This window comes from Gouania willdenowi, chromosome 19, assembly GCF_900634775.1.
Source record: "Gouania willdenowi chromosome 19, fGouWil2.1, whole genome shotgun sequence".
Lineage (NCBI taxonomy): Eukaryota > Metazoa > Chordata > Actinopteri > Blenniiformes > Gobiesocidae > Gouania > Gouania willdenowi.
In genome coordinates this window covers 15,294,178-15,317,241 of record NC_041062.1, presented here as the reverse complement: position 1 = coordinate 15,317,241, position 23,064 = coordinate 15,294,178, and the positions used below count along the sequence as shown (strand labels likewise).

Genomic DNA, 23,064 nt, shown 5'->3' with positions numbered 1-23,064 from the left:
TTTCATTACTGAGTCTGTTTCCACCTTCTGTCTCCATGCAGTCCTCCAGCTCAAACTTCAGCAGAGACGGACGCGAGAAGAGCTGGTCAGCCAAGGGATCATGCCACGTAAGTCGCAAAGTTGTGGAATATTGTTTTCTTTACTCATTTTGTTTTTCACCTCATCTCAAAGACAAAAGTTAAAAATCCTCATCTTGTGTTTTGAATCCGGTTTAAACCATCTCTGTCCAAACGCGCGCACACACACATACACACACACACACACACACATACACGCAACAACAGCATTTGATAAACAGTAAGGGAAGTGACACATCAGCCTTTATCAGCACTGGTAGTGTTTATTTATGTATCCTGTACATGTCATGTTTAGCCATATCTTTGCATCACTTCATTTTATCACAAAGCACCGCTTCCTTTTCTTCTGCATCCACTTCCTCATTGAAAAGTTCCGCACATCGCAAGAAGCCGCAGAGACTGCATTGCTTCTATTAGTATAGTTATTTAACAGCTCAGCAGGATGCAGAAAGTGTGAGTCAGACTAAATTTACTGCTCATTAAAACAGCTTGATCGAGCAGCAGCTACGGCTCAAAAACTAGCATGTTCTGTAATGGCTGCTTGGTTTTACATCCTCCATTGATTCTAGAGTGTAGACTTTCTCAATGAGCCACATTTATCACATAAAACAATGTTTCCCAACCTTTTCTGTCTCATGTACCCCCGATCCCTCTTTTCAGATTAGGAGAACCCCTTCGTTACTCTAATTTAGTAACATTTCTTGTATTATTTACATGTTGTTAACTTCTACAGCTTGAAAATGTCAACCTGTACGTTTAACGCACACTAATTATCAATTTTGTGCATTACAAATATTGTACAACAGAGAATATATTGACCTCAATTTTTTAGTAATGTGCATAACATGTTGGTAACAATTTAGTAGGATGTTAAGGACACAATATTGTTTATTCCATTAATGCCATTTATTGTCAATGGGTGGAAAAGTAGTTGGATGAGCATGTACAGTGTCTGAAATAAGCTTAAAAATAGATGCATCAATGTTTCCAAGTACCCCCTGCGATGTGTTCAAGTACCCCTAGGGTACACGTACCCCTGGTTGGGAACCACTGACATAGAAAACATTTAAAATTACTTTTTTTTGCAAAGCGATGCCTTCGGTCCTCTGTAATAAATAAATAAATAAATAAATAAATAAGAGATATTCCTCCCACCTAAGAGTTTTCTGAGTGTGTACTTTCAGTAGCACCTACTTTAAAAAAAAACGTTTATCATAGAAAGCATCAATTCTACAACACACAGCCATGAAATATAGATATGCGTTAATAGATTTTTAAATTATTTATCAGCATTGCTGCTTGAAGTAGAAATATTTATTTTGAATTCACTCTGTGATGCTACGTCTCCAGCTGTCTGATTAGCGAGTTAGCAGCCGTGCACCTAATAAAACAAGTTGTGCAGCAATGTTTTTCTTTACCTCTAGCGTAACTTCTATAAACTTTCAGAGACGACGAAAGTGAGACAAATCAGAATTATGAAGAAAATAGACAGTATAGTTAACATCTTAAATGCGTTAAGGATGGACACTGTAGTGCTTCAGATTTGAGGTTAAGATTAAGAGGTTTCCCCACCCCCTCAACTGAACAATTATGAAATTAGAAGGAAAAACTAAATGAATAAATACGTTTTAAAACTTGAAAAAACTACAGGGGAAAAAGATTTGAAATCACGAGATAGAGAGCTTTAAATATAAGTGTGTAAAGATAATATTTGCGTTGCATTGAAGGTAAACAGGAATTTAAAAAGAAACTTCAATCTAATTTTGGAATGACTGTGTTTTCTGTTATTATTTTAAATCTTTTTTGTTTTATTAATTTAAAACCTGAAAGAGGAAAATGGAAAAACCAAACAAGCAGCGTTTTTCTGTTTTAGAATTAAATGTGGTTCTGTGTGTGTGATATTTGGATATTTAAGGGAAGCTAGGACGAGAGCTTCATGTTTTAATCTCACACAGAACGACCGACAGAAGGACTTTTTTGATAAAAAACGATCTTGTATCATGTTTTCCACCTCACACCGATGGCAGAGGTGTAATTTGTGTGTCGATGACGTTTCGTTAAAGAGTTATTGATGCTGGAAGTCCGAATCTGTGAATATCTGTCAACTTTACCGAGCAGTGTTAGGGTCCAAATAGTATCCAGATAATCTGGTGACTGGGTGGACTTTTGCCCCCGGTCCAGACGTAAAAAGAAGCAACGCATAAGTCACATTACTGGTGAATTGAAACATTTTTAATACATAAATAAATCAAATCCAAAAAAAGTATGTTATGTAAAACATGCACATGATGTGGATCAGAGGTGGTGCAATGAATCTACTGGTGCTTCTCGTTTCTTGTGATCAACTTACGTGTGTTGCCGGCTGCTGTTAGCGGTATTTATAACGTGCAATAGAAACGTTTTACTGCCCCCAAAAAAGCTGTAATTGTTTTTGCAAAAGTGTCAAATAGTGGAAGCTCTAACATCTATTGTTCATCACACCAGCCTCACAGTTGATAGTCAGTCACCAGTTTATTTGGACACTATTTGGACCGTAACACCTCGAAACGAAACATAAACTTGAGCAGCTTTTTACGAGCTAAAACATCCACAAACTGAATGAAAACAGGACCAGAAAACTGCTGAAATAAATTCTAAACAGTCCTATTGTGTGAGGAGACCTGGTCCAGGACCTGTGGAGGGAAATGGTTGAGTTGCAACGGACTTCAGCTCTCGCTCTAATTTTCAAATATCACACAAACAAAAAAATCGTAATAAATTAAAAATAAGAAAAAAACGCTGCTTATCTGGTTTTTGGTTTTTCTGTATTTCTGGTTTTTTTTTTTTTAGATTTGGTTTTAAAGCAGAATAAACAAAGAACAAAGGGTACACAAATTATTAGTAAATGAAGTGCATCCTCATATTTCTTATTTTTTATTTTATTATTGGATATATTGTTAATTGTATTTGTAAAACATAGTGTAGTTTATGTGATTGTCTGTTCTGTATTTTTATTTTATTGTTGTTTCTGTGGACCCCAGGGAGACTAGCTGCTTTCTAATGTACCAGCTAATGGGGATCAATAATAATTACATAAACAACAAAGGAAATAGTTTTCCGTTGTCTTTCAGGGGAAATGTATTTCATTCAACATGTGTTTCTCCTGTTATTTATGTGTGAAAAAGCTCTTTTCCACTCAGATCATTTCTCCCCAACTCTGATATTTTGTATCGTGTAAAAAGATGACTGTGGGTGAAACTTGAACTGTTTGTACACGTTCTTTTTAATTTCCTGAAAATGTAAAATAATATTTTCAGCCGCAGAGATCAGTTCAAAGGTGTCAGGAAGTGATTGTGACACGTTTCTGCTGTATTGTCCAAAGCTCATCAGAGTGTTTTTTTCTTTTAAACTCATTTCAGTACAAAAAACAACTGACTTACTGCTTCACTACAGTAAACACTTTTAAAATGAATACATTGTAATAAATGCAATAACATTATGACAGTTTTAGAAACTCTTCACGCTACGTAAATGATTCATGGTTAAATATCTTTAGTTGCCAGGGTGTAAATGGAATAGGTAGCTTTTATGTTAAAATAAAAGTTAGGTAATGTAGTGAACTATACACCCTACAAAGGCCAACTCATATTATTGCAGTGTGAATGTAAAATACTGATTTTTTTTTTTCTTTCTTTCTGAAAAGCATATAATTAATAACAGATAATGTAGTCATACATCTACCACTTGTTCTTATCATGTTATCTATGTAGAAATTGCACCTATAGGGCTTAATGGTGGCATTTTGGCTTGGAAGTGAATAATTTGTGGTATAAAGATTCAGTCTGTTGTTTTATGCAGTGTCATTGGACAATTTTTTGTACATTATAAAAACATATTTTTATTGAAAACAAAATTGACAGTAATGAATTAAGGAAGCCAAAGCTATAAGTTTCCTTATACCTTATAATAACTCTACTCTAACAAAATTTTACTTCTACTTTCATTTTTACAATTTCTTGATCTCTTTTCTTCCTCCATATTTTTACACTTTATTCATGTATTGGCCATTTTAATGTTTTAATTTTGCATTACTGCGTCAATATCAATATTGTTTGATGGAAAAGTTGTTGTGTCCACATGTATCGTATCTAAAAAAAAAAAAAAAAAAAAGGCCATCCACAAATCAACATTCCTGTTTGGGGATCCCCGCTTTATACTAGACCACTGACCCTGAAACCACATATACTTTGAGTGAACTTCCCTCCATATCAGTGGTGCTCTTATTGTCATTTTGTGAAAGTTGCATGTTAACTCTGGTCATATGTTGTTCCTCCTCCAGCTCTAAAGAGCCCAGCAGCCTTTCACGAGCAGCGCAGGAGTCTGGAGCGGGCCAGGGTGAGTGTTACGTCTCTTACTGTAGTTTAGTGGTAAAATGCTGGTTGTGAATCTGGAAAAATTAACTCTTAAACTCATTATGTAGATAAACCTTTGATTTCTGGAGGTAAAACAAATCTGTAACCACAGCTGCACTGGCTATGCTTACTGAATAATAGTTGTTTTTTGTTTACTGCAGTTGGAATTTGCTCCTCCTTTTGTATTTTCTTATGTATTTAGATGTGTTGTATATTACCACAGTGATGTAACTAAGTCATTGGTCTGTAGAGGGTCCAATTGCAGCACATATGGTTGTGGTTTCCTTCTTCTTTTCTTACCTAATTAAAATGTTTGTGCGAGTTAACTTTGTGTTTCCCTCCTTTTCTGCCCATTGATCATGTATACCTGCATTGTTTCCTATCAGACCGAGGACTACCTGAAGAGGAAGATCCGTAGTCGTCCTGAACGCTCCGAGCTGGTCAGGATGCACATTCTGGAGGGTACGTTTTAAGCTAGCATCAGACTATCAGACTGTAGCTCTTGTTCATGGTAATTTGAGCCCATGAATTTATTGCTGAATATTTTATATTAATTGTTTAAGAGTCAACTGTATAAGCAGGTAAAATATGCTGTTTTAATTGTGGTTTATTAAAGCTAAAGCTAAGCCACAGCCATGCTTAGCTAACAGGGTAGTGTTAGAGTTGGAGTCAGGATTGGGGTCAGTTACATTTTTCAATTACAATTATGTCTTCAATTATCCATGTTAATTTACGATTACTTTGACTGGCATTTTCCCCAAATCCAAATACAATTATTTTCTCCTGAAAGTCAATTACAATTACGTTCTCAATTACTAAAGTTCAATTACAATTGATAACATTTACTGAGCCTTTGATAAATAACCCCATAAAACTTAACCTTCCAGTTGTGTTAGCTTTCTGTTAGCATCTGTTTCATTAACGGGTTGGTTTTTACCCAAAGTCAGCTGTAAAATACACTAAAGAATATCAATCAATCATCCAATTTGTTTTCCATCTCTTAATTACCTTGTTATCTTCGCTTTTCCATGGAAATATTGTTGTTAATAATTTTAGTGTTTGGCCGTCTGAGCCTTTTTTGTGTCAGTACATCCCTCGATTTCTATTATGTTAAAAATCCTTAAGAGAGTTAACGGCTAAACTTGATATGAAACATATTTTAATAACGTTGACTACATATGTGTAAGCCATAGAACTGTAACGTGGTTCCCCAAGTTTTTGCGTTTAATTAAATTGTAATTGAGCTTTGCAAAATCAATTACCTGAACTAAATTAGAAATCAATTACAACTAGGCCAGAAATTGATTTTTTTTTTTCAATCACGATTACAGTTGCAATTACATCATAATTGTAATTAATTATTATTTCATCAATTACAATTATAGTTGACCCCAACCCTGGCTGTGGGTTAGTACATCCTGCTAAAAAATAAAGCTGCATTCCTCTCATGGTCACATGTGAGTTTCGTTTTTGGATATTTTAGTCTTGAAAGCAACCAAAGCTGAATGGCCTAAACAATACATTGATTCCATGTGGTGGTGATGATGATGATGATGATGTCATGCTGCGTTTTTCCTGCAGAGACCAAAGCTGAGCCGTCTCTGCAGGCCAAGCAGCTACAGCTGAAGCGTGCACGTCTGGCTGACGACCTCAACGACAAGATCTCCCACAGACCAGGTCCCATCGAGCTCGTCCACAAGAACATCCTGTCAGTCGACTGCACCCTGAAGCACTCCCTGCTGGGTACGCACACACACGCACACGCGCACACACACACACACACACACACTGGTAGATGTTGTGTGTGTTAGAAGAAACTAGAAGCCCTAGGACCTAGAGAAAACCAAGAGAACATTATTTTTGTGTAAGTCGTGTTTTCTTGTCCTATTATTTGGTGCAATGACTTTAAAAAGTTTCACTGATAACAAAACAAACAGCTTGATGAAGTGCTTTGTTTATTTTCATTCGACTCCCTGCTCCTTCTGCCCAGTGTGATCCTAAAGCACCATTGAGTGATTATTGAACTGACGCTAAGACACACCCAGATTAATGCAGGAATGCATCTAGACGCACACACACACACACACTGCTGCACTGCAAGAAGCAGCACTTAAAGAGTACCTGTGCTAGTCATGTATGCAACAAAAAATGTGTTTAATGTAATACCAAAAAACATGATGTACTACTGATATGCGAAAATGATAGTTGCAACACACTTGTTTTGCATTGATTAAGCTGACACACATGCTCTTTCATTTGTTGTAGTTATGTTTCTCCAACAAAAAGAGTTTAAAATCCAGCAGATTGGTTTGCAAATGTTTGTCTCTGTTATACTTCTTAATTTTCACAATGTGTGCACGTTTTTAATAATTCTATACCTTGGAAGCAGACATGTTCGGCTGATTGTGATTTTGATACAGGAGCACGGTGTACATTTTAGGACATACTCGGGTCTCAGAGTGTGGTAGCAGGAAAACCTCTGTCATTTGTGAGACCAAACGCCTCAGGCTTCAAAATAAAAGACATCAAACTAAACGTCCTAAAATGAACCTGCCTCAGGCCATAAAACACGACACTGTATTTTGAAGAAACTGGAAATCATCAGTATCAGCTGCTTCGGATAAGAGAGTAAGTTGAAAGCTATTATTTTTAAAGATTAAGATATATCAACATTTCATTTAACTATGCATTTAATAATCAAACAATACGTTCATATAACTTAACCTTTTACAAAATAAAAGGACGGAATGCCTTTTCAACTTTGTATACTTCCGGTTCCTTCAAAATAAAACTCCATGTTGTGTTTTACAGCCTAGGTTTTTGTAAAGCTTTCCTTCGCATTTGCTTTAATATTGTTTTGTTTATTAATGCAAACAGCACAAGGATGTGTGTTGGAGCTGCTTTGGATGTGTTTGAAGCTGTTATTGTGAGTTTTTTTGAGCATCAGAGCAGCCACAGCCAGCAGTCGGCTGCAGTTTACATACGAGATGTGACGGCGATTAAGCTGCGTTACACGTGTGAGTCGGAGAAAGAGTAGACTTACCGAGGGACGAGTCTGGGAGGAAAATATGCTTGTGAAGTACCCGTCATGATGCCATCAACATGGCTTGACATTGCTCCAAGCGTCTGAGGGAAACATAAAGGTGGAGATGATCTTTTAATAAAGCTAATAATCATACATTGACTACAAGTACCTTTTAAATTCAAACTCATGTAGGTCTACGGTGCATTCAGCCTTAGGGTCAGCCCTGTGCACACATACTATTTGTTAGGGATGTCCCAATACAACTTTTTCATTTCCGATATAATACCCATATTGCAGCTTTGCATATCAGCCGATACCGATCCAATACGATATCAGCATGAATCATACATATTTTTACTTTTTTTAATAAAAAAATAATAAATACTTATTTTGTAGTGTGGAATGTTAGAAAAGGCTTGATCAAGTGATGTTATTCAAACAGAGAACAATAGTCAGCAACAGTAGGTATGAGAAAAACTGACCCATTTATTATTAACCAATTGGTTACATAAATGTTAACCTTCAACATAATATCTACAGTATTCTCCAATTGAATAAAATAAACAAAAAATGAATTGCAAAAAAAAAAAAGTCAGAAATCTTAATCCCATATTTTTTACAGGCTGATATCGGATCGGGACACCTCTACTATTTGTTTGTCATATTTTGCAGAGCGTTGTATGCAACTGCATGTGAAACAGATGCAGTAAATATTTATAACAAAGTGTGTCGTCGAGGTTATGCAGCACCTTTGTTGAGACAGTCCTGTTTTGAAATGTCAGACACAACATTCAGGGTTGTCTAACTTCTCTAAAAACAGTCACTCCTGATTGCTACACAGACACACCAGTGACTTAGTAAGATTATTGCATGTCGTGAAGCAACCGAAGGATTGACCGAGGACGTTACAGTTGATCCGTTAATGTTTCTGCCTCATCGTAGATTCCCCAAAGGGAGCCGGGGGAGAGAGCTCGTCTTTAGACGAAGACAGCAGCGACGCCCTGTCACCTGACCAGCTGACCAATCACGACTCTCCAATTAGTGCCGTCCCTCAGCTGTCTCCTTCAGATGTGCTCAGCCCCAACGGGAACACTTCACCTTCACAGGTAGGGACGTTTCATTCCATAAAACAAGTTATGACATATGTTGAGGTTTTCTTTTAGTCTGGAAACTTTTTTCAGGAAATGTACTTTGATCTCAGGGATGAGGGAACATTTTCACTCTCCCACACCTGGGACTCTCCTCTCCAGGTGGGCGACGGGGCGTGGCCAGCCTGACAGAACTGTCAAGTCGGCCATGGCCAGTAAGAACTCATAGGTGATTAGCAGACGCCTCTGAGGAAAACTGACAGTTGGCAGGAGAGCAAAGTGAATTTCCTGTAAAAATTGGTCTGAATGAAAGAAAACCCTCACATATTATTCAAAAAGAAGACAAAATGAACTTCCTGGAATTCAGTTAAAATGTAACCAATCAAATTTTGAACATTTTAACAATAAAAAGTAAAAAAAAAAAAAAAACATAAAATAATTGAATGCAAAAAAATATTATATCTATGGTTTTTATTTGCTTTTAATGAAAAGGAATTGATGATAATTCCGATGAACAAGAAATGTGATCAAATGACATGTTTAAATGTGGTAAAATGGCAAATACAAGTGCAGAGTTAACCAGCCTGTTCTTCCTATCAGTTCTTCTCCCAGCCGCCTCCTCTGCCCCCACCACCACCCCTCCCCCCTCAGATGAACGGCCCCTCCTCCCCTCCACCAAAAATGACAAATGGGACAACAGTGGCGTCTCGACCCTCTGCTGCACACGTCAAGGTGGGATTAACGTTCCTTTAAGTTCTTCTAGCTTCTTTAATTTCTCTGTCAGCTAACCAGCTAACTTGCTCTCATCTTCTCATTTCCTCACTCCTTTCTCTCACGCGTCCTGTGTACAGTCCCACGCTAAGAGCAGCTCCGACCGTCCGCCACATAGACCCAAGAAGTCAAAGGACAGCAAGCCCAAGGTACCAAAATAGTTTGTTTTTTAGAGCGTCGATGATTTATTCTGATGATTATTTAAGCACTTTACAATTAAACTTTTTGTCACTTCTGCGTGAAGGTGAAGAAGCTCAAGTACCATCAATACATCCCTCCCGACCAGAAGGCTGACAAGGAGCGTCCACCTCAGATGGATTCATCCTACGCAAAAATCCTCCATCAGCAGCAGCTCTTCCTGCAGCTGCAGATTCTCAGTCAACAGCAGCAGCATTACAACTACCACACCATCTTACCCGCCCCTCCTAAGTGAGTGTTGGTCGAAGGGTTAACAAATCACTATTTGTCTAATTAAGAATCGACTAGTTTTGCAGGTTTCTTTTGTTTAAGGTTTAGTGTTTTCTGTGTAAAGAAGCAAAGCCTGGAGGCAGTTTTCACAGAAAACTCTCACTGCAAAGGCTGTGCACATTTGTTACGTGTACACATGCTTTTGTTTGAGCATGTGAAAACAATTGCAAGCACAATTTATAAGGCAAATGTTTGAAACATTCATTCTCATACAGGTCCAACAAATTGAAAGTCAAATGAACATGTGATTTGTCCTAAATGTGCTTTGTAGTACTATTTTGTACCACAAGGTGGTGTATAAGTTATCCTTAACCTTCTTATTATCCTCAAATATTACACATTTTACCCTTAGGGTCACTCAAATTAGGAAAAGTGCTGAAATATGAAGGAAAAAATGAAGTCAACTTTTATTTTTTTAATGATAAACGTTGAAATTGACCCCTAGGATAATAGGAGGCTTAAAGGATGCTTATTCAGTTGTTGAGCTCTGTCACATTGGACTATTTCATACATTTTATTAAATTTTTTACTGCTATTTCGTCTCCCTCAGGCCACAAACCGAGCAGCCACTTACATCCTGCACAGGCCCCTCCCCCACTCGCAGCACGCACACTCCCACCACCACCGCCCCCTCCAGTCAGACCACTGCTGCCCGTCAGAGCCAAACTGCAGCCGGCGGTGCCAAGCCTACCACCCTGCCAGCTAACCTGGACGAGTTCAAAGTAAGCAGAACTGACCTACACAGTATATTTATTCTCATGGAAAAACAATCACAATTAAGCTTAAAATAAAGCCATTTGAAAAGAATTCAAGCAGCTGGAAATCAACAATTTTTTTTACGAGACTTATCCATAAATCGAAGATCATTTGCTTGAAAAAAAAAGATGTAAAAGTTTCATTTTTGCTCCCATTTTTCAACATGTTGATATGCCACACCTGTGAGGTGGATGGATTATCTCTGCAAAAGAGAAGTGCTCACTAGCTAACATGAATTTACTTTACTTTATTTGTTTATTTGGAGACGACAGTGCACGTTAATGAACACCAGTGGAATACTTGGTGTCAATATGCCAGATTTAGCCATGAGCTACTTTCTATTTGTAGTCCTCATACATTTAATGGCAATAAAAGATACAGATAAGGACATAATATACACACAGACATGGACATAATAGATACATTATTTAATTACCCGAAGCAATTTTAAATTGATGTAAAAAAAAAATGTAGACACATTTGAAAAAGTTTGATATTTTTTAGCTTTGTTAATGGAAAATACTAACAAAAGTGTTGCATTTATATTTTGTTCAGTGCGCTTTAGTTACAGATCATATTTGATTCAACATGTTTTCTTGTGTTTCAGGTTGCTGAGTTGAAACAGGAACTGAAGCTGCGCGGTTTGACCGTCTCCGGCACCAAGAACGACCTCATTGAACGGCTCCGTAACTACCAGGAGCAAAATGGCGGCCCTGCCTTGGCTCCTAAAAGCAGCCCAGCACAGACTGTGCAGCAAAGCATTAGCTCGTCCACAAACGCAGCTTCTCCCACCGCAGCTTCCTTCCCTGACCCGCAGTCGGCCGAGGGCGGGCTGAAGATAAACCTGTCCTCACTGGCTCAGATGGTCCCAGGGCGGGTGATGAGATTCGGCAGCACCAGCTCCAGTCCTCCGGTGTCACCAACACCGTCTGAAAGGTCATTAGCCGGGCTGAGTCCAGACGAGACCAGCTGTAATGGGGACATGTTCGGAGAGATGGTGAGGCCCTTAAAGCCTTAGCTCGTATCTGTCAACAGTGAGAGTTCCCTGTTAAAGTTTAATACATTAGGGCTGACATTACGCTGTCATTAGCATGAATAAGGTGTCATGAAGGCTGTCATTAAGTGTCGTTCGCTAAATTATGACACCTTTGGAGCTATGTTGGCATTTTTGGGGTTAGGGGGAGGGATCCAGTGGGTTAGGGTTAGGTGTTATGGCAACGAATAACACTTAATGACAGCCTTCATGACACCTTATTAATCCTAATTACAGGTGTCATGTCATAGAATAGAGTTACGCTTTTATCGTCATTGTAAAACACATACAATGAAATTAAGGTGCTCTCCATCAATGACGAATGACATGAAACACTTAAATAAAATATTGTAGAAATAAATATAAATATATAATACTACTCAGTACACTATATACGTTGCTATTATCCACAATATAAAAATATAAACTGACCTGTTAAGCAGGCACAGATAGTGGCTTGCACTTGATGTGAATTATTGCATATGGTTAGGATTTTGTGATTGCACATGAAGTTTGAGTGATGGGAGGAAGATGGTTTAAGGTTCTCATGGCCCTGGGGTAAAAACTGTTTGCTATTCTGGAGGTGTGAGCTTTGATCCACAACGTAATGTCAGCCTTTATGTATAAAACTTCAAGTAAAGTGTTACCAGAGTTCCTTCCTGCTCACATCTCTGTCCTTGTCTCCTTCAGGTGAGCTCTCCTCTCACCCAGCTCACACTGCACCCATCTCCTCAGCACCCGTCAAACGGCCCTGCTCTCCCCCAGCCTTTGTCTTTGGTCAAAGAGGAGATGCGGAGCTCATGCAGCATGTCCACTCCCACACTGAGCCAGTCCTCAGAGCTCCTGTCAGCAGCTGCCATGGATTCATCCTCCATGGACAAAGACCAGATGCTCCAGGAGAAGGACAAACGGATAGAGGAGCTGACCAGGATGCTGCGGCAGAAGCAGAGGCTGGTGGAGACGCTGAGGTCTCAGCTGGAGCACGGCAAGATGGTGAGCGGGGTGGTGGTGAAGAAGGAGATAAATGAGAGGAGTAGGACTTCTCCAGAGGCCAGACTTCAGACTCTGATTAAAGCGTCAGCCATTCAGCCTCCAACATTCCCCAATGGCATCGTGCTGAAGGTGAAGGAGGAGGTGGAGGTGGTGGCTGAGGACAGAATGGAGGGAGTAACGGAGGAAGCACAGGCTAAGAAGGCGGCCCAGCCCATGCAGTGCTCTCAGGAGACTCTGCTCAGGCTGCAGCAGATCCACCGACTGCAGGTCCAGCAGGCGGAGCTCCAGAAACAGCAGCCCAAGCAGGTACTGCTGCACAGAGCTCCAGAGGCCAAAAGCAATGCTCCGAAGCCCCAAAAGAAAGAATCTCAGCTCGTACTCCAGCAGCAGCAGCAGCTCATCATCCACCAAACGCAGCAGAAGCAGCTTCAGGCCCAGCACAAATTAGCACAGCAAAAACTGGCTCAGAAGCAGCTTGCGCAGTCCAAAGCACCCGTCCAGCCTCAGCAGAAGAACCACGTCCAACTGAAGCAGGTCCCAGTGCAGATTCAGAACCAGCCGGGTTCAGGGACCAAGGCCCCGACAAACACAGTCCAGCAGAGGAAGCTTCTGAACTCGCAACAGAGGCACAAACTGCAGACGACTGCTGCCACCACACAACAGGTGATCAACAGAAGCACAAAGTTATTATTACAATAATTAACGTCTAATTATGTGATCAAAATCACACTTGGTTCCTTTTCAAATTTGTAAAGGATGGTTTTTATTGGCTGAGTTTATTCCAATGGTATCTTTTTTCTTCTTCTTCAAAACAAACCAAAATAATATATGAAACAAGGGACAAAACAATGTACTTAAAATAAAACAACAAATTGGACTATTGAAAAGTTATTTTTATAAATGAAACAAGTGTAGAGGCATTTCTGCCACGACGAAGAGTTAAAGATAGTAGAGTAGAGGTTAAGCTCGTTTCTTTAGTGTGTAAAGTTGGGCTTGCATTTAAAGAAACGACATTTATGAATATAGTATTTTCCTAACAAACAATATTATTTACACCAAAATCAATCTTCTTATCTTTAACAAACTCGTTTTACATCTTAAACAGTGAATAAATGAAGTTGAATCCCTTTAGATTAAAAACCATGCTAAACATTGCTCTAAAAACTCTCCACTATGTCACAGATAGAAAAGATTAGTCCCAACTTTACAAAATACACAATAACCAACGCCTACATTAAATATCTGTCTCAATAATACCTTTGTAGGGTAAACATCATTAATAATATTAAACTGAAGCTCTTTCACTTTGGGTAAAACTGAATAAACTAAGTATTTGTATCTTTTCTTCATCCTTTCGTCAATGTTAAAATCTTTAAGGATGTAATCTCTGTTAGCAGAGTTAGTGGAACAGGAAAATCCATGGGTTTCTTCTCACACTTTTCCTCTCTTACTGTCCTGAGTGTGGACTTTGTGCTCTTAACGTAGCAGTACTATTTTACACCACAAGGTGGTGGACACGCCCACCAGGAGGGAAGTTCTTGACATTCTGTTTGCTGTTGGTTTCCAGGTGACTCAAGTCATCATTAACCAACAGAACGGCTCGGCGCTCCAAACGCAAGCAATCTCCTTAGACCTGCTCAAGACCACTGGCACGCCCACACTAGTCACCGACAGCAATGGGAACCACTACCTGATCGCTCTCACCAGTACCACAGACGGACCCGTTGGCGTGTCCTCGTTGGCCAAAAACAGCGGACGCATCACGCTGCAGGTGTGGGAATGAGGACGATATCAACATAGCAAGATGGAATAATTTAGTGCGCCTTTAAAAAGTCTTCCTGTCGTTTTTTATAGAGATTTCAGTCCACTCCAAGTAAGCTCCCCAGCACTGAGAGCCAATCAAAGGAGCAGCCTGAGGCAGAACCTGCTGTACAACCAATCAAAAAGGTACGTAAGAACCATGAAGATGTCAGTGATGGATATTGATCAGCCAGTAGCACACATTGGTGTATGTCCCACTACATCCTAAGACTTTATTTCATAGGTTTTCATTGATTAACAACACAAACGGATCAATATTCCAATGATTTAGTCAGACCTAGAAGATTCTGAGCTAGCTCAGCATGGATTAAGATTACATGGATCTATTACACCAGCTCCCAGCAGGTCCCTTTCTACTGGTATTAGTTGGAGCTGAAGCTCCTGTACTAGAACAGCAGGGGGAGCCATTTCTACTTGGAGTAAAGTTATTTGTGCACTTGGTCATAGTTATTTTTGTGGTATATACAAATAAAGGCTGAACAATAGAACATTTTTGATAATTTTTGATTGGATTTGTATGTTGCAAACATGAGCAACTGGTGGCCCAAACGTTTAATTTTATGTGGTCTCCCAAGTAAACATTCAAAATGAAGGAAATATTCGCAAAACAACAACAAAAAAATACATAAGACTCCAAAAAACATGCAAAATTGCAGAAAAACACACAAAAAAATGACAAAAACATAAAAAGTCCTCCAATAAAAACCTACAATCAAGGAAAATACACAAAAAGACATCATTATTACACAAAAGACAAGAAAAATACAAAAACTACTTCACAAACTACTCCAAAAATAAAATAAAAAACGAAACGATGAAAAATACACCAAAAACTGCTCGAAAGAATCTTGCATTTGATAAGAAAAGTACACAAAAGGACAACAAAAATGCACCAAAAAGCAAGAGAAACACAAAAAACTACTCCAAAAACGCAATTACAAAATAAACAAAACAATAAATCAAATGCACAAAAATTACTCCACAAACAAAAAACAACTTTAAAGAATCCTGCATTTAAGGAAAACAAAATACATTAAAAACTAAAAGAATCACAAAAAACTACTCCAAAAACACAATCTATTTAAAAAAAAAAGAATCTCACAAAAATTAGAAAAATATAACATACGTTATACCAAGAAATCACCCAAAGGGAAAACAGAAAATCAAAAAATGACTCATTTTAATCAGAGTTGGATGTTGTAAATTGTATCCAATGTATTTAGGATAAATGTTTTGGACCATTTTCTAAAGTCATAAATCTCTGTGATTTCTCAGGGACGTAAAGCAGGACTGCACGTAGACACTAACGGTGTCCCTCAGTCCCCCGTGTCGGTCACGGCCCCCCCCAGCCTACAGCCTTTCTTTGACGACATGTCAGACAACGAGAGCCAGAGCAGCATCATGTCGTCTCTGAAGGTAAAAAAACCCTTCCTCTGCTACACCAGCCGCTCCAGCTCCACATGCTCATCATGTCGTTTCTTGTTCTCTCTTTTTTCACCACTTCATCCCACCATCCCAGCAGAGAGAGGAGGTGTGTCCGCCTTATGACCGGCACACACTGTTCACCCCTCCCTCTCCTAAACCCAACACCTCCCTTCCTCCTCAACGCTCCAAAGTATGTCCTCAGCTCTTCTTTTTCCATCCTGCTTTAGTATTTATTCATTTATTTATTTATTCATCCAGTAGTTCTTCCTTCTCTTCCCCATTTTTCATGTCCTTACTTGAAACTCTGATGTGTGAGATGTGCTTATATATTATATATATATATAATATAGCCACAGACTGTGGTGTATGAGCAAAAACCACTTTATGTCGATAACAGTAGTGTATATTTAGAGAAATGAATAATGAATCTTTCATTAAATAGTGCAAAGGTAACTGTTATTAAAGAAAGAATCCAAACATTAACCAGATTAAAATGTTGAATGTCAAGCACAAAAAAATACGTGTCAAAAAAGAATTAGAATGTGTAGGAAATCAAAACAAAATTCATCTAAAGCAGTTGACAGGTAAATAGAAGAGACATATTATAACAAAATTTAGTAATAAAATCAGAAGTTTTACCACAAAAAAGGTAAAAGATAAAATTGTTTATGGTTGGGAAAAGTTTGGGTAGTCGAGTTCAAAGTGCAACACGAGCACAAAACTTGTTGCCAAAGCTTGTTGTCCACGTTGGAGCAAATAGTGAATTCAGTTTAATTTTATTTACCGTCATTTCTGGATTATAAGTCGCTGCTTTTTTCCCTTGCTTTGAACCCTGCAGCTGAAAACAATGACGTGGCTAATTGGTGGATTTTTTTCCCGATTTTACAAACATCCTGCTGCCATAAATGGAGCTCCGTCACATTTGATTAGACCAATGAAACCGTTTACATTAAATTGAGCGCACTGAATCATGGTAAGAAGAATGGATGAAGCGGTGTATTGGTCTGGATCCAGTATAAAGCTGTAAATTAACTGATATGTAGACGTGGGACAGTGAGGAGGAGACTTGATGTGGATTTGTTGGATCTCATCAGAATACACAGAAATCTCTGTTAAAGGGAAAGGGAATATAGCAGCCCACCTAACTGCCTGTTCTGATAGGCCCGAGTTGTCCGAAGGGCACCCTCATCAGCCAATTGAGTGCGGCCGATGAGACGGTGCGGCTTTTACGTGGATTTTTCTTGAAAAATTTTAAAATTATTGGAATGAATCCAATGCAGCGGTGCGCTCTATAGCACAGAAAATACAGTATGTAGCGCTAATTACAACAATAAGTTGTCTAACCTTCTAGAAACACAATCATCATCATTAAATATTTAACCAGCAGAGAGAGTCTGAAATAGAATTATAGAATAGAATAAACAGAATTCCCATATAGGATGATTTGCTTAATATTAAGAAAATTAAAAGGAGAGGGTCATTTTACCCAACATGCAGTCTGATTGTTGAGGGTGTGTGTGTGTGTCTAATGATGGTGTCTTCTGGATCCACAGGAGAACAGCATCAACAGTCAGCAGATGGACGACCTGTTTGACATCCTGTTAAAGAGCGGAGGTAACGTTACTGCTCAGTCAGAGCCCCTCACTCACAGACTCCTCCCCCTCACTCACAGACTCCTCCCTCTCTCCTCAGAGATCCCGGGCTTCAAGGCCAATCAGGACCCGTCGCTCGCCCCGCTCCACTCCGACCCTCCCTCACCATCCAGTGCCTCGTCTCCGCTCCACCTCTCCCCCCCCACACCCACTGACTCCCTGGTGTCGCCTCCGTCCCCCGCGGTGTCCTCATGCACGGGCAGCGGGCGTCTGGAGGACTTCCTGGAGAGCACGACGGGCGCCCCTCTGTTGGGGGTGGAGCCGGGCGGGGGCCTGACGCTGATCGACGACCTCCACAGCCAGATGTTGAGCACACCCAGCATCCTGGAGCACCCCCCCTCCCCCATGGACACATCCGACCTGGGCTTCTCCCCGCACTCTGCAGGCTTGGACTTCGGGGACCCCGCCCTGGACAGCATGGACTGGCTGGACATCTCCATGGTGGGGGGCAGCGGGGGTGTAGGGGACAGCAGAGGAAGCAGTAGACAAGGAGGAGGGGACGGGGGACGAGGAGGAGGAGGGGGCGTGTCCTGTGAAAGTGAAGGAGGAACAAGTTTAGCCCCCCTCGCTCCACACACGCCACCGAGCGTGTTCTCTGCTGACTTCCTGGACAGCACCGACCTGCAGCTGCACTGGGAGTCATGTCTGTAGGGGGCGCTGCAGGCACACGCGGTCGCTCACACTGTACAGGCTTTACGTCACAGATATCCTCTCCATGCTGCGTCCCTGGCACACGTTAGCACAGCGCTACAGTGCTAACATGCTAACACTGTTACTGTACGTCTATTAAAGCTTCAAGTGATGTTCAACAGGTCAGCCTGTGTGTCAGTGCCTCCTGTACTTTGCACTTATGCTGAATCTGATTGGTTCATGGGGGGCTGACTGTGACCCCTCCTCCCCCCCACACTGTAACATCACATCAATGATTGACAGTTGAACCAATTCAGTGGCACAGTTTGAACTGAAGCCTCATCAGAGGTCACGTATTATTGGTAACTTTCTGATAGACCACTATGTCTTGCTGTATATGGGGTGTATTATAATATCAAATGTCCATACGAGTATTTTTCTTCACTGGTTTCTTTAAAGTTGAGCTCGCCAGAAGGGGAACATGGGCTGAACGCAGGTCTTCCAAAATATTTGGACCTCGTCATTTTTTTAAGAAAAAAAAAATGTAAAAAATAAACACGCTGCAAAAAGTGAAATGTTGTGCCTTGTTTTCTTTTTATTTAATAAAGCACAAACATTAAATACAAATGTGTAGAAACCCACTTTTAACAACGAAACGACACAAATTTGTATTGCTTCACTTTATATTTTTGCTTTTGTTTGCAATAGAAAACCCAACCACACGAGGGCGGCGTTACACAGAATTTATCATTTATTTTGCAGACAAAATGTAATGTTTGCAATTCATATTTCTGCTCTTTTTGGGTTGTTGAATCAAAATCGTGAAATTTACACAAGTTTTAGGTTATTTTATGGCAAATCTAAGGGTTGCAGCTACATTTTTACAATAAAAATTTCATACAAAACTGTTGTTTTATTTTACAACATGAAACCATGACAGTAAAGATGTAGGTTCCAGATTCTCAGTCATATTTACACTTTAGTGACTTTAATCACATGCATCAATCAAATATTAGATGTTGGACATTGAGATTAACTCTTGTGGGAATTTTTAACGTCAATGTTGAACTGAAGAAAAATGTTTAAAACAACCTAATATATATTTAGTAGTATTCCACTGTTTTGTTTGGTTTTGAAATTAAACCTTTTAGATGAATCCAAATGAAAAAAAAATGGACTAATATTATTTGACTCACATTGAGGATTTTTTTTTCTTTTAATTCCTTGAGGAATTTTCTAGAATAATGCGTAATTCTTCAGCTTTCTCCCTTATTGTTTATTTTCAGTCATACTGCTGCAACCCCTCTAGAGGGCGCTGTTCACACTTGCTTTCTCCAACTTAGTTGTGGAAGGTGAACCTGTGGCTCACGAGCCACATATGGCTCTTTATCCAGTTCTGTCAGGCTCCCACTGACTGGTAGCCAAAAAGTTTGAATATACTTTTTAATATTCTGATTCAGAGAGACATTTATTCACCTGATATAGAATAACTGTGGTTCGCCCCTAGTTGGGACGTGAGGCACAAGTTGAAAATAGAGCGCGTTGAGCACATTTAGGGGAGGGGCTTCTCTGTTGCTGGTGGTGTTCATACAATGGATGATATTGTGGCGATCAGTTACATTTATGTGTTTTTTTTTCTTCATTATTCTGAATTCGTCACGGTTGGCGAACGCTCCTGATTGGTCGACGCGCCGCGATATCCCCCAAAAGTTCAACAATCCCAATTCCAGCGTCGGACGCACGTCAAAAGCTTGAAATCTACCTACGGGTACTAATAAAGTCACCTACCTACCTACCGCTGTGCGTAAAGATTCAAAACGTGCGAGACCTCTCGACGCCCTTAGAATCACAGGTTAACGTAATTTAGGAATCATAAACATAAGAAATTATGAAAATAGATATTTTTGTCACACTTTATCCATAAGGCTGACGTGCTGTCATTATCTGTCACTAGCATGAATAAGGTGTCATGAAGGCTGTCATTAAGTGTCATTTGCTAAATTCTGACACCTTTGGAGCTATGTTGGCATTTTTTGGGTTTGGTGGAGGGAACTAGTAGGGTTAGGGCAACAAACGTCACTTAATGACAGCCTTCATGACACCGTATTCAAGCTAATGACTGGCGTCATGTCATAATAATGACAGCGTAATGTCAACCTTATGTATACAACTTGACGAAAAGTGTTACCAATATTTTATTATAATTAATATTGATATGTTATTTATATTTTGCCAAAGGGGAACGTTTTTATGCGTCAGATAACTCAGGAGGCAGGAATATGAGGAGAGACAAGTGAAAAAAATGTTTTTTAAGCAGCAAGTAAAAGTAATGTCTTCTCTTTTTAAGTATGGAGGTTGACTCAGACTGGAGTCAATCACAAGTTTATTATATATTATAGGTTCTCACACATTTTCTGTTTCGCTACCCTACCATCACAACGAATTTGGTAGAATATGCCACCTTTTTAGAAAAAGACAAATATTGTGACTTCTTCTTCAAAACTCTTAAAAACAACGTAAAACGTGCGACCGCATATTTTAGAACAATAATAATAATAAAGTGTTTTGTGCCTTTACCCACTTTAATGGGACACATAGTTCAAGTCTGTTAGAATTTCTGGCAGCATTTCTGCAGAGTCATGAAATACAGTATGTGTTCTCACTAAACACACATGCAGCTGTGAACCAAACCCATGTCTCATCCTTCTGTTGTGTCGATCCTGCTGTGGCTCTGGAGCCTTTGATGGCAGAAGATGTGAAGGATGACATTTTGCATGGTCAGGGGGAGATGGGGGACGAGAGAACAGCTCAGTGTTTGTTCCACACCTGCTTGTTTGGAAGAAACAACACGAAAGAAGACTTGTTGTGAATGTGCAGCAGCCGCCAGTGTTTAAAGCCTGTAAAGTTAGTGGTTATGACACGCTGCAGGGTTAAAAACAGATTTAAAGTAGGATTTGATAGTGGGAACATCTGGATACAACACAGAGGTTTAGATATTACTAGGTAGTGTTACCACATCTGTGAGGTCAGGAACTTCTTCCACAGGATATAATTGTCTTTTCCAAAGACAAAATATTAAAATATTTCCTTTTTTAAAGTAAATTCATTACATCACAGTAGGCAACTTTTATTATTACAGTGAGGACTGCAAAAATGTGATTGTGCAACTCGAGGGCCACAGAAAAAAAAAAGATCAATGTATTAATATTCGAAGCATTAATACAAGACTAAAGTTTTTTTATTTTTTTTTATATGTGTGTTTCCAATTTTTTGTATTGTCATTTTGTACATTTTTCACGTTATGTCGTTTATTGTGGTCTTTTTGTGCAATGTTGTTGTCATTTTTGTGTTTTTGGGCTTATTTTTGTGTTTTTCTTTCATTTTGTGTCTTATTGTCGTCAATATGTGTATTTTCTTATTTTGTTTATTTTCATTATTTTGTGTATTTTTTATTATTTTGTGTCATTTTGTGTATTTTTTTAATAAATATTTAATTTTGTGTATTTTAAATAATTTTCATATTTTTTGTCATTTGGTGTATTTTTCTGTAATATATGTATTTTTGGAGTCATTTTGTGTGTTTTTGGAGCCTTTTTGTATTTTTTTGTGCATTTCTGTTTTCATTTGTGTACTTTTTGTATAAATATGTTCAGTTTTTTTTTTGTTTTATGTCATTATATGTGTTTTTCTATCTTTCTATTGTCTTTTTGTATAATTATTGTGTTTTGTTGCCATTGTAGTGTGATTCTGGAGTCATTTTGTGTATTTTTGTATGTTTTTTAGTGTGTATTTTTTGTATAAACATTTAGTTTTGTGTATTTTGAGTCATTTTAATATTTTTGTTGTCGTTTGGAGTGTGTGTGTGGCTCACACACGCACATGCTTCAGCCGCGCACATGCACACACATCAGTGACTCACATCAGGCCCAATAAGTGAATCTTGAGAGCTTTGCTAGTTTATCAGTGTGAGCACAGCTGCTCCCTGATGCACAAACTCAGGGTTTATGGAAGCCGTGACAAAGTTTCGAGCAGGCACATCACACACAATAAATATCAAAATACTATAACTAAACTTTATCGGAGGTGGTGCACTAATCCTGTCTACTGTAACACACTTTTATTAAACATGATCAAAAACGAATTCTCGAAAGAAAAAAAAAACACATCAGACACGTGATATCAAAATGGGGTCACGACCCAAAAAAGGTTCGTAACCACTGGTTTACAAAGTCTTTCCGCTGAAGCAGATTTAAACACATCAGGTGGTAGATGATGATGAGTGATTGGGTGCAACTGGGAGTGGGAGGAGCCTCTACAGGGGCGCAAGATAAGGTAGGAAGAAAAACACAGTTCGGACAAAAATTTACTCTAACCCGCACTGTTTCATGACTACTTCAGTAGTTGTTTTGGACTTTCGAGAAAACTGAAGAAATCTGCATTTCTACTCTATCCAAGTCCAAGATCATAATTCTTTGCTCTAAAAAAGCTCAAAATCCATTGAAGCAGCTTAACAAAATCATCAAATAAATGTCATTTTTCTGTTGGGTTACTACTTTATGTGTACATCACAAAACAGCTGCAGGAAATTTAGTGATGATCAACTTTTTGGTTAAATGCTCTCCAACATCTACTAATTTGTATAAATCTGTTAAAAATAAGTAACTCAGACATGTGGGTGAGTGAGATATGCTGACATCAGGTCTGAGGTTGTTGTTCTGTCGTTTTACCTTTTGAACCTGATCATTGTGATGAACTCTGATCGACTTTTCATGCGAGGACCTTTTAATGAATCCCTATTACTGAAGATAAACCACACCGAGCTGGATCTGTGTGTGCGTGTGTGCGCGCGTGTGTGTGTGATGCTGAAGAGTGCAAAAAAAATAAAATAGAAAGAAACAAAGGTTTATTTTTGTATAATTCATGAAAATTAAACG

General features: G+C 39.1%; 1 protein-coding gene across 8 annotated transcripts in view; it reads left to right on the top strand.

Moving 5' to 3' along the window:
• mrtfab (myocardin related transcription factor Ab) overlaps positions 1–18,705 on the top strand; it is a 56,744-nt gene extending 38,039 nt beyond the window's left edge. For 4 of the 8 annotated variants that reach the window (XM_028475676.1, XM_028475677.1, XM_028475682.1 and 1 more), the window contains 17 exons: positions 42–107; positions 4,396–4,451; positions 4,855–4,930; positions 6,050–6,211; positions 8,436–8,599; positions 9,182–9,313; positions 9,433–9,501; positions 9,597–9,781; positions 10,371–10,542; positions 11,184–11,573; positions 12,300–13,265; positions 14,170–14,373; positions 14,457–14,549; positions 15,699–15,839; positions 15,943–16,038; positions 17,402–17,462; positions 17,541–18,705. In XM_028475676.1, coding sequence (XP_028331477.1) covers positions 42–107; positions 4,396–4,451; positions 4,855–4,930; positions 6,050–6,211; positions 8,436–8,599; positions 9,182–9,313; positions 9,433–9,501; positions 9,597–9,781; positions 10,371–10,542; positions 11,184–11,573; positions 12,300–13,265; positions 14,170–14,373; positions 14,457–14,549; positions 15,699–15,839; positions 15,943–16,038; positions 17,402–17,462; positions 17,541–18,151 — 3,644 coding nt within the window. In that variant the 3' untranslated portion in view covers positions 18,152–18,705. Of the gene's footprint in view, positions 1–41; positions 108–4,395; positions 4,452–4,854; positions 4,931–6,049; positions 6,212–8,435; positions 8,600–9,181; positions 9,314–9,432; positions 9,502–9,596; positions 9,782–10,370; positions 10,543–11,183; positions 11,574–12,299; positions 13,266–14,169; positions 14,374–14,456; positions 14,550–15,698; positions 15,840–15,942; positions 16,039–17,401 lie in introns of all 8 variants that reach the window. The other 4 variants (XM_028475678.1, XM_028475681.1, XM_028475683.1 and 1 more) reach the window with 4 other exon arrangements.
• Positions 18,706–23,064: the final 4,359 nt, after the last annotated feature.